Below are 12,059 nucleotides of genomic sequence, written 5' to 3' on the forward strand. Positions count from 1 at the left end.
CTTCAGATGGTGCCACTCCCTGATCCAAGGATATACAAACCATCACACTCATGCCATTTGCTCTGAGAAGAGACACAGGACAGCCAAGAACATAATGTATTGTCAATAATCGATCACAGCTTAAGAAATCAACTGGGCAGTGCTAGTGTAAGCCTTTGGATCCCAGTACTTAGGAGTCAGAGGCAGACAGGTTGGAAGCCAGCCTGGTCTACAAAGTGAGTCACAGGACAGCCAGGGCTACACAGAGAAACCCTGTCTTGAAACATTCATCACTCCCACATATCACCCCCCAATCCCCTCCAAAAAAAGAAAGAAATCAGGAAGCTGCTTAGGGGATGTTTCTGGGGTGAAATCTGAAGGGCAGCTAGGACTTAGTTGTACAGGCAGGTAAGGATAAGCGAGCATCCAGGCTGGGCGAGGGGATAGGACAGGTCAGACTCCATAAAGTCCTGCTGATATGGCTCCTTGTCCCACAGCTTGTGACCTGACCTGCCCCATGGGCCAGGTAAATGCTGACTGTGATGCCTGCATGTGCCAGGACTTCATGCTTCATGGGGCCGTCTCCCTCCCTGGAGGTGGCCCAGCTCCAGGAGCCACTGTCTACCTGCTGGCCAAGGCACCAAAGATGCTGACCCGAACAGACAGCAGCGGGAGGTTCCGAGTTCCTGGCTTGTGTCCTGATGGCAAAACCATCCTGAAAATCACCAAGACCAAGTTTGCCCCAATTATGATCACGATGCCCAAGACTAGCCTGAAGTCAGCCACCATCAATGCGGAGTTTGTGAGGGCAGGTGATTACTCGCCCTGTGGGAGGAGGGGTTACAATACTGAGGGCTTTCCCAACTAAGGTGTAAAACCCAAAACCTTTACTATGACCCACAGGCCTTGTATCCTCTGGCTTTTCCTAATTTCCCTTCTTCATTCCTGCTATGCAGAATCAATCTATTACAGCCACAAGAGCTTTGTCTGTTTCTCAAATAGACACACCCCTGCCTTGGGGCTGAATTCAGTGCAGAGTGTAGGGTGTTGGTAGGTCCAGCACCCAAAGACATGAGGACTTCCCTGACCTACTGTCTAAAATAGTCGGTCAATTACCATAGAGGTTTGTAGGTCACAGAGGAGCCTGGAAAGCAGAAGAGTTATAAAAAGATTCTGCTGGGGGCCTAAGACCGGGAATTGCGCTAGTGAAGCAATGAGTTCTGTCCTTTGTAGCACTTAGTGTGTGGCTAGCAGAGGTTCACCCAGATGCTACCAGACAAGTTCATGGGAGCAGGTCCCAGACGGAGGAGGTAGAGGAGGGGAGTCCACTGGGGATCAGTTCTTTTGGGCATTAGGGGGCCACTGGAGACTGGCAGGGGGTGGGATGAAGCCATGCAATTGAAATAACCATCAAAGACCCTGAGGAGTCAGGGCTCTTTAGAGCCTGTCACAGAGTAGGAAAACCAAACACTTTTCTCATCTTCTCTCCCAGAGACCCCATACATTGTAATGAACCCTGAGATGAAAGCACGTCGGGCTGGGCAGAGTGTGTCTCTGTGCTGCAAAGCCACGGGGAAACCCAGTCCGGATAAGTACTTCTGGTGTGTATTCTGCTTCAGCCAGCTACCCTGCCCAGTTCTCTCTCTCTCTCTCTCTCTCTCTCTCTCTCTCTCTCTCTCTCTCTCTCTCTCTCCCTCTCTCTCTCTCTCTCTCTCTCTCTCTCTCTCTCTCTCCCCCTCTCCCTCACTCTCTCTCTCTTTAAGAGTAACACTTTTGCCTGGTGGCGCACGCCTTTAATCCCAGCACTTGGGAGGCAGAGGCAGGCGGATTTTTGAGTTCGAGGCCAGCCTGGTCTACAGAGTGAGTTCCAGGACAGCCAAGACTACACAGAGAAACCCTAACTCAAAAAAAAAAAAAAAAAAAAAAAAAAACTTTAAAAAAAAAAAAAAAAAAAGATTTATTTATTTCATGTACACTGTTGCTGTCTTCAGACACACCAGAAGAGGGCATCGGATCCCCATTACAGGTGGTTGTGAGCCACCATGTGGTTGCTGGGAATTTAACTCAGGACCTCTGGAAGAGCAGTCAGTGCTCTTAACCGCTGAGCCATTTCTCTAGCCCCTGCCTAGTTCTCTTAGCAACCAGAGCTTGCTTGCCTTGTGTCTAGACTAAACAGTAGCGATGACTAATAGAATAAAGGCATGTATAGTAAAACCTGGTGGTACTTACAAGTGGTGACCTGCAGGATTGAGGTTGCCCAGACAACCAGCCAGTCCTCTTACACCTTAAAGCTCAGCTCATTTTCCCAAAATGTCTCTTGACTTTAGAGTCCTAATATGCATATTCTTAGACCATCCTGCAAGATTTCTCAGTCCTGCTTCCCCATGCAAGATCAGAATCCCCAGTGTTAGGTGTGAATTCTTTACCCTTCTATAAGCAGTTACAACCACTAGGCTTGTTTGGAAAGCCTATAGTTCTGGGAGGTCAGCTGGAGATCACCACTCTTGTTTTACAGAGTGGAAAGTTGTAATTCAGAGAAGTGATCCTATTTGTCTATAAGATTCCCCATCAATTAAGAGGTGGAGCTGAGCGCACGCCTTTAGTCCCAGGCACAGGCAGGCGGATTTCTGAGTTCGAGGCCAGCCTAGTCTACAGAGTGAGTTCCAGGACAGCCAGAGCTATACAGAGAAACCCTGTCTCGAAAAAACAAAAAAACAAAAAACAACAAAAACAAAACAAAACAAAAAAAGAGGTGGAGCTGGGATTTAGAAGCAATTTTCCAACCCCCAGCTAATCATATGCTCTTGGGCAAGCCAAGTGAAAGTGAACCATCCCCAACTCTTGCTTCCTGGCACATCTTCCTGGCACATCTAACCCTGTTCCCCTGCCCCCCACACCCCCTCCGGAGCTCCACCTCTGCATTTTTACAGGTACCACAACAACACACTGCTGGATCCCTCCCTCTATAAGCACGAGAGCAAGCTGGTGCTGAGGAACCTGCAGCAGGACCAAGCAGGGGAGTACTTCTGTAAGGCTCAGAGTGATGCTGGGTCTGTGAAGTCCAAGGTCACCCAGCTCACTGTCATTGGTAAGCCTGTCTGGGTCTTGAGGGTCCCGGATCTGCAACAGGGCTGGCTACATCACTGGGCAGGAAAAGCTTGGGATAGTCTGTGATGTGCGCAGTGCTAGGCTCTCTGGGATACAGTGAAGAACTCAGTCTGGCTGCCACAGCACCATCATTTGAGGTTTTGTGTGTGTGTGTGTGTAGAAATGTAAGTAAAATTCAAACAAGACAGAAACATGCAGGGTCTGGGGATATGGCTCAGTTGGTAGAGTACTTGTCTAGCGAGAATGAAGCCCTTGGTTCAGTCCCAGCATTGCACAAGCCCAGCTTCAGATGGGGCAAGAAGGGGGTCAGAGGGTCAAGGTCAGCAACAGCTTTATAGTGAGTTTGAGACTAGCGTTGGCTACATGAGAATGTGTCAACTTGCCCTCCGAAGGACAGAAAAATGTAGCTAAAATAAAAATGTAGATTTTAATAGACAAGAAATAGACTCCTCCCAGGTTAATGCATGGTAGGTAGCACATGTCTGTAACACCAGCGTTTGGGAGATAGAGGGTGGATCAGGAATTCAAGGTCATCTTCTCTTTCATAGCCTTGAACTTAGAGAGATCTACCTGCCTTTCTGCCTTGTTTGTTTTTTGAGACAAGGTTTTCTTGTAGCCCAGGCTGGCCTCAAACTCACTATGGGTCCAAGAATGACCTTTAATTTATGGCCCTTCTGACTCCACCTCACAAGTACTAGGATTATAAGCACCGTGCCCAGTTAAAACGGGGGTTTCTGGGGCTAGAGAGATGGCCCCGAGGTTAAAAGAACTGGCTACTCTTCCAGAGGACCCAAGTTCTATTCCTACATGGTGACTTGCAACCATTTGCAACTCCATTTCCAGGAGATTCATTTTTCTGGACTCTGTGGGTAGCCTTCTGGTCTCTGTAGGCACCAGACATGCAAATGGTACATAGACATACATGCAGGCAAAACATTCATATACACATAAAATAAAAACAAAAATAAGGTTTCTACCTACATTTCTTGGGATGTGTGAAAATCACTGAGATGTAGGAAGTGCCAGGCACTGCAGGTCATAGATCATGAATCGCTCCCTTCTATTATATACCAGCAACACTTCCAATTTTGCCGACAATCTCAAAAGACCCTCACACATTCTCAAGAGTCCTCCATTGAGAACTGCTACTCTATGGGCCTCAGCAACTAATGTTCCCCTAATAAGATTAGTAATAGCTGTTCCATACCTCAGGGTTGCAGATACACAAGTCATTTGATAACTGTAGCTAGGAGGGGATGTGACTCAGTGATAGAGCAATTATCTAGTATACACAGAGCCTGATTCAGCCCCCAACAGCATCAGCAACAGAGCAGCACCACCACCATTACACACACACACCAGGTTGTCTTGGAGGCACACATTTGTTGCTGGGGATTGAGCTCAGGACCTCTGGAAGAATAGACCCAGTGTTCTTAACCACTGAGCCATCTCACCAGCTCGAGTACTTACACACTTGCAATCCCAGTACTTGAAAGGTAGAAGCCAAGTGGATCATGAATTAAAGATCATCCTGGGTACAAGTTTAAAGGCAGCCTGGGCCATTCAAGACCCTGTCTCAACAAAACAGAGACAAAGTAGAGAGAGGGGAAGAGAAGAAAGGGGAGAGAGAGAGAGAGAGCCCACTGAGTTGAAGTACTCTGAATAAGGCATACACATACACTTTAACATCCACACCATTTCTTCTTTAGCACATGATGAGACTCCTTGCAACCCAACCCCAGAGAGCTACCTTATCCGGCTGCCCCACGACTGCTTTCAGAACGCCAGCAATTCCTTCTACTACGACGTAGGCCGCTGCCCGGTCAAGACCTGTGCAGGGCAGCAGGACAATGGGATCCGGTGCCGAGATGCTGTGGAGAACTGCTGCGGCATTTCCAGAACAGAGGAGAGGGAGATCCAGTGCAGTGGGTACACACTGCCCACCAAGGTGGCTGTGGAGTGCAGCTGCCAACGATGCGCAGAGACACGGAGCATCGTCCGGGGCCGAGTCACTGCTGCTGACAACGGGGAGCCCATGCGCTTTGGCCATGTGTACATGGGGAATAACCGCGTGAGTATGACTGGCTACAAAGGCACCTTCACCCTCCACATCCCCCAGGACACGGAGAGGCTGGTGCTCACATTTGTGGACAGGCTGCAGAAGTTTGTCAACACAACCAAAGTGCTGCCCTTCAACAAGAAGGGAAGCGCAGTGTTCCACGAGATCAAGATGCTTCGGCAGAAAGAGCCCATCACGTTGGAAGCCATGGAGACCAACATTATCCCCCTGGGAGAGGTGATTGGTGAAGACCCTGTGGCTGAGCTGGAGATTCCATCCAAAAGTTTCTATAGGCAGAATGGGGAGCCCTTCACAGGAAAGGTAAAGGCCAGTGTGACCTTCCTGGATCCTCGGAACATCTCGACGGCCACAGCTGCCCAAAGTGACCTCAACTTCATCAATGATGAAGGAGACACCTTTCCCCTTAGAACATATGGTATGTTTTCAGTGGACTTTAGAGATGAGGCCACTTCCGAGTCACTTAATGCTGGCAAGGTGAAGGTCCACCTTGACTCAACCCAGGTCAAAATGCCAGAGCATGTGCCGGCCATGAAACTCTGGTCGCTCAACCCAGACACAGGACTGTGGGAAGAGGAAGGGGATTTCAAGTTTGAAAGCCAAAGGAGGAACAAGAGGGAAGAGAGAACCTTCCTAGTGGGCAATATGGAGATCCGGGAGAGAAGGCTCTTTAACCTGGACGTCCCTGAAAGCCGAAGGTGCTTCATTAAGGTGAGGACTTACCGGAGCGAGAGGTTCCTGCCCAGTGAGCAAATTCAGGGGGTTGTGGTCTCAGTGATCAATCTGGAGCCCAGAACTGGCTTCTCATCTAACCCCAGGGCCTGGGGCCGATTTGACAGTGTCATCACAGGGCCCAATGGGGCCTGCCTGCCTGCCTTCTGTGATGATCAGTCCCCCGATGCTTACTCTGTCTATGTCTTGGCAAGCCTTTCTGGAGAAGAACTAGAGGCAGTTGAGTCTTCTCCTAAATTCAACCCAAATGCAATCGGTGTCCCTCAGCCTTACCTCAACAAACTTAAATACCGTCGGACAGACCATGAGGATCCACGGGTCAAAAAGACGGCTTTCCAAATCAGTATGGCCAAGCCAAGGCCCAACTCAGCTGAGGAGAGCAATGGGCCTATCTATGCCTTTGAGAACCTTCGGGCATGTGAGGAGGCACCGCCCAGTGCAGCTCACTTCCGGTTCTATCAGATCGAGGGGGATCGCTATGACTATAACACAGTTCCTTTCAATGAAGATGACCCTATGAGCTGGACTGAAGACTACCTGGCATGGTGGCCCAAGCCAATGGAGTTCAGGGCCTGCTATATCAAGGTTAAGATTGTGGGGCCACTGGAGGTGAATGTACGATCCTGTAACATGGGAGGCACCCACCGGCAGACTGTGGGGAAGCTCTATGGGATCCGGGATGTGAAGAGTACTCGGGACAGAGACCAACCTAATGTCTCATCTGCCTGCCTGGAGTTCAAGTGCAGTGGAATGCTGTATGACCAAGACCGTGTAGACCGCACATTAGTGAAGGTTATCCCCCAGGGCAGCTGCCATCGAGCTAGTGTTAACTCGATGTTGCACGAGTACCTGGTCAACCACCTTCCCCTGGCAGTCAACAATGACACCAGTGAGTATACTATGCTGGCACCCCTGGACCCTCTGGGCCACAATTACGGTATCTATACTGTTACTGACCAGGACCCTCGTACAGCTAAAGAGATTGCGCTCGGCCGGTGCTTTGACGGCACTTCCGATGGTTCCTCCAGAATCATGAAGAGCAATGTGGGAGTCGCCCTGACCTTTAACTGTGCAGAAAGGCAGGTAGGCCGCCAGAGTGCCTTCCAGTACCTCCAAAGCACACCAGCCAGGTCCCCAGCTACAGGCACTGTCCAGGGAAGAGTACCAGCCATGAGGCAACAACGGGCAAGCAGGGGTGGCCTACGCCGGCGTGGAAGCATGGCCCCTCTGAGATTTTCTGGTGTTGCTCAACAACCTCTGAGCAACTAAGTCTTGTGGTGCTTAGTCCTCTCTGTCCATCTCATGTGACAGCTGTCGTGAGACTGATGCACACACTGTCACTTGTTAATTTAAACTGGTTTGGTGCAGTTTGCTTCTTTGTGCCTTTACTTACTGTCTCTGCCTCGTGATACTGATCGGCACAGGGCCCCCACGATGACAAAACAAAGATTCCCCTCTTTAAAAGAAACAAAAGGAATTGGTAAACGTCTGCAGCTTTGGCTGAAAACACACTTCTTATTGTATGGTTTTGCCAGCCTTTACACTAATGATAATCTAATACTGAGGCTCAAGTGAATAACGATAAAACATATTTCTTGACCATGTTCCACAAGATGTAAGCAAAGTCTCTGTCACAGTCCATATATATATAAATGGTGGTGAATAAGGAAATAAACAATGTTTTTATGTGAAATGCAATTAACATTTATTTCTTTGGGGGAATTTAGAACTTTGGTGTCCATGCACAGTTTTGTCTTGAGGCAGGGTTTCCCTGTGTAGCCCTGGCTATTCTGGAACTTGCTTTATAGACCAGGCTGTCCTCGAACTCACAGTGATTCCCCTGCCTCTGCTTCCAGAGTGCTGGGATCAAAGGTGACATCTCACCAAAGATTCTTTGTTTTTAACGTGTGTGTGTGTGTGTGTGTGTGTGAATTTATTTTCATCACATGTATGCAGGTGTCCAAGGAGGTCAGAGGGCATCAGATCAGAACCTCTAGACCTGGAACTGGAGGTGTTTTTTTTTTTTTTTCCCCCGAGAAAGGGTTGCTCTGTATAGCCCTGGCTGTCCTGGAGCTCACTTTGTAGACCAGGCTGGCCTCGAACTCAGAAATCCGCCTGCCTCTGCCTTCCGAGTGCTGGGATTAAAGGCGTGTGCCACCACGCCCGGCGCCAGAGGTGGTTTTAAGCCATCTGATGTGGGTTCTGGGAGCAGAACCAAGCTCTTCTGCAAGGGCAATAAGTGTTCTTAATTGCTGAGCCCTCTCTCCAGCCTCTAAAAATACTGTTATCCCAGCAGTTCTAGGAAGAATATCTCCTAGTAACCACGATTTCTTTGGGTTGTTAATTGTGTATTTTTCTCTTTTGAGATAGGGCTTCTAGTAGTGAAGTCTGGTCTCAAACTCATTATAAAGGTTAGGATTACCTTGAACTCCTGGTATTTCTGCCTTCATCTCCCAAGTGCTGGAATTAGGGGCATACACCACTGCACCTAGCTTGACGTAGTGCTGGGGATCAAACCCAGGACTTTGTGAATGCCAGGCAAGCCCTCCCCAAACTTAGCTCCACCCACCCCCCCACCCCACCCCAGTCCTGAATGTGTGTTCCTTTATATTTAGTTTGTTCTTGCTAGCAGCCCAGCAAAGCCAGTGCAGATATCCATAAACGCGCATCCTGTGCTTTGACTCTGAGGCCACCATGCAATCCTTCAGCCTTTAAATTACATCAGATGCTCCGAGCACAGGGGCTGTAGAAAATGGGACCAAGGTGGTACAAGGTCCAGTGTCCCAACGTTACAGAGCTGGGCAGCTCCATCTGTTACATTTGTTCCCTTAGCTCACATTTTCCATTTTCAGAGAAAAGCAGAGATTCCTGGAGTTATGAGTCTGTTCTGGGCTCCTGAGCAAGGCTTAAAATATGTCCCAGTTTTTGTCTCTTTTTTCCAGCATGAAGGAGATTATACAATAGCTGGCCTAGGATTCTGGCCAAGTGGTCCTTTGGCTTCTCCCAATTCTGTTGTCTCCTCTAGCTGTTCTGGCTGACCTTGCTCTAAATGACAGACTTTCTCTTTCTTTGCCTTCAAGCCTTCTACAGACACCCTGCTTTTCTAGACTGCAGGCCTCTGCTGTGGGTAACACCTGCTCCTGGAGTGAGACAACTGGTCTTCAGGGACAGGATTTAGTTTTGGTTTAAAGGGTTTAAAATAGTAAACCAAGGGCCAGTAGGTGGTATCAGAGCAACCCTGGAGCATCAACAGATGGCAGGGGAGGGAGAGAGCAGGCTAGCACACTAGTCTATACTGGATCTCAGCATTTGGGAGGAAGCTGGAGAATCAGGAACTCAAGGGCAGCATAAGCTTCGAAGTAAGTTCGAGGCTAGCGTGCGCACATAAGCTCCTGCTTGAAAAATCAAAACCAACCAACCAGGAGATGGGAGCTGAGTTGGGATGAGATGGTCTCCTTTCTTTTTCTACCAACTTCTCCAAAACTTCCAGGAAACAGGTTACGGAGGGCTGAAGGAAGATAGGGCACCATTTAGTATCAGAACAAAAATCTTGCCATGTTCCCCTGGTCAGTCTGAGCACCTCTGGCCATCATTGTGCTGTGTTGGATTCGCTTTCTCGGGTCAGCATCTGCCTAGCTCCTGTGGGTGCAGTTTATAATCAAGTAGAAATGTCTCTGGCATGCACAAGGTCCCAGGTTCCTTCCCAACACAACCAAACAAACAAGCAAGCACAGAACAGCCACTGGCTCGTGGCTTGATCCTTTCCACTGAGGAGTCTGCTTATTTTCTGGACCAAATAAATGTATACCTCAGCAAAGCCCTGAGTTTTTATTCTCAGCCAGTGCTGTGCTGGCTAACTGCTCAGTACTGAGTGACTCTTACCAGGATATATATGTGGCATAGCAGTAGGAAAAGGTACAGACGGGAAGCTACCTAGAGGGGACAAGAACAGAATCTATGGGGCTTTAGAGGACTTTAGAGACAACACCCCATTTTATGCAGTGCTGGGGAATCAAACCCAGAGCTCAGTGCATATTAGGCACCATACCATGAGAGTTACACCCCAGCCCTTGTCTCTGAGCCATTTTGACTTGACTTTCTTTCTTTTTTTTTTTTTTTTAGATTTATTTATTTATTATATGTGAGTACACTGTAGCTGTCTTCAAACACTCCAGAAGAGGGAGTCAGATCTCGTTACGGATGGTTGTGAGCCACCATGTGGTTGCAGGGATTTGAACTCAGGACCTTTGGAAGAGTAGTCGGTGCTCTTAACCACTGAGCCATCTCTCCAGTCCTTGACTTGACTTTTATATATAGTAAAAGGATGAATCTCACTTCATTCTTTTGCATGTGGTTATCTTGCAGACCTGGCACCATTTGGTGAAAAACTCCTTATTGAAGGGTCTGGGCAGCTCTGATGAAAATCAATGGACTGTAAACAACCTTATCTACGAACTTACCAGTCTACTCCTTTGCTTTATCTGTCTATGACAATCCTGCTGGCCTTCTGCAGTTTGAAAGAAGGAAGCTATGAATCCTCCAACTTTGTTTTTAGTTATTTGGAATGCTTCATTTTGGTCCTCATGCTTGAAAACATTTTTTTTTCCCTTCTCACTCCAGCCCCACTTGCTCCAGCCCCAACTTGAAAACATTTCCACCAAATATCTGTGCCCTTTAAAATTTTCAAAAAAGCTGGGCAGTGATGGCACATGCCTTTAATCCCAGCACTCAGGTAGCAGAGGCAGGCAGATTTTTGTGAGTTCGAGGTCAGCCTGGTCTACGACATAGTTCCAGGATAGCCAGAGGTACACAAAGAAACTCTGTCTTGAAAAACCCAAAACCAAAACCAAACAAGCAACGCCCCCCACCCCAAGAAAAAACAAAAATCAAACAAATGTTTCCTGGAACTATCTCCAAAATTTGTGATACTGGTGTTCCACTGGGTTAACTCCAAGAACTACTTCCTCTCACACAGACTGGAAGGGAAGAGTGGTAAGTTAGTGCCACCTACTGACCGTCTCTCTAAAAACAGCAAGACGATAGAGCCCCCTGCCTCACTTTCTGAGGTTATCTTCAGCCCAAAGCACTCACAGCCACTGGAGGGTGGAGAGTGCTTCATCTCCTTCATCTCTGACACAAAGGATAAACATGACCCTGGTGGGAAAAAGCCTTAAGAGAGATCTTAGAAAACACGCAGGCTGGTATCATCAAAGTGGAGACACAGCTTACTTCAAATAAGCATTCCATAGTTCTAGCAATAGAAAATAGATTCTTGGGAGTGGAGAGGTGGTTCCGTTGTTAAAAGCACTGACTGCTCTTCCAGAGGTCTTGAGTTCAATTCTCAGCAACCACATGGTGGCTCACATCCATCTGTAATGGGATCTGATGCCCTCTTCTGGTGTTTCTGAAGAGAGTGACAGTGTACTCATAAAATAAATAATTTTTTTTTTTTTTTAAAGAAGAAGAAAAGAAAATAGATTCCTGGGGTTAGAAAGTTGGCTCTGCAGTTAAGAGAACTAACTGCTCTTCCTGAGGACCTGGGTTCAATACCAAGCACCCACATGGCGCTCTTTGTAATTCCTGTTTTAGGAATCTGATACTGTCATACAGACATACATGCAGGCAAAACACCAATACATATACCATAAAACAAAATAAAGATTCTTAGAAAACAGGTTCCTGAGGTGGGGATGTAGCTCAGTTGGTAGAGTGAAGCCCTTGTTTCTTAGCATCAAGTAAAGCAGGCACAGTAGCTGTTGCCTGTAATATCAGTACTCGGAAGGTCCAGGTAGGAAGATCAGAAGTTCAAGGTCATCTCCCACTGTACAGAAAGTTTGAGACTAGTTTGTGCTACCTGGGGCACTGTGGGACGCCACATGTGCGGTTGCAGGGTGGTGCTGGCTTCCGCTGGCCACCACACATACATAGGCAGTAAAGTTTTTTTTTGCCAAGATGAGGTTTTGAGAATTAACCAAAATTAACCAATCAGATGAGAGACAAGTTAACCAATCAGATGAGAGAGAAGTTAACCAATCAGATGAGAGAGAAGTTAACCAATCAGATGAGAGAGAAGTTAACCAATCAGATGTAGGCATGCAAATGAGGTGGTAAGCATAACCCAAGCACAACCAATCCGCGTGTGAGACACGCCTCTCCTAGGCCT

General features: G+C 47.8%; 1 protein-coding gene across 1 annotated transcript in view; it reads left to right on the plus strand.

Annotated features, from left to right (window-relative positions):
* The window catches only part of Cilp (cartilage intermediate layer protein), a 15,269-nt gene extending 7,914 nt beyond the window's left edge, over positions 1-7,355 (plus strand). The window contains exons 5-8 of the mRNA XM_021173190.2: positions 477-791; positions 1,472-1,580; positions 2,910-3,067; positions 4,797-7,355. Of these exons, the coding sequence (XP_021028849.1) occupies positions 477-791; positions 1,472-1,580; positions 2,910-3,067; positions 4,797-7,165 (2,951 nt within the window). The 3' untranslated portion in view covers positions 7,166-7,355. The remainder of the gene's footprint in view (positions 1-476; positions 792-1,471; positions 1,581-2,909; positions 3,068-4,796) is intronic.
* The last annotated feature ends 4,704 nt before the right edge of the window (positions 7,356-12,059 follow it).

Source organism: Mus caroli, chromosome 9 (genome assembly GCF_900094665.2).
Source record: "Mus caroli chromosome 9, CAROLI_EIJ_v1.1, whole genome shotgun sequence".
NCBI lineage: Eukaryota > Metazoa > Chordata > Mammalia > Rodentia > Muridae > Mus > Mus caroli.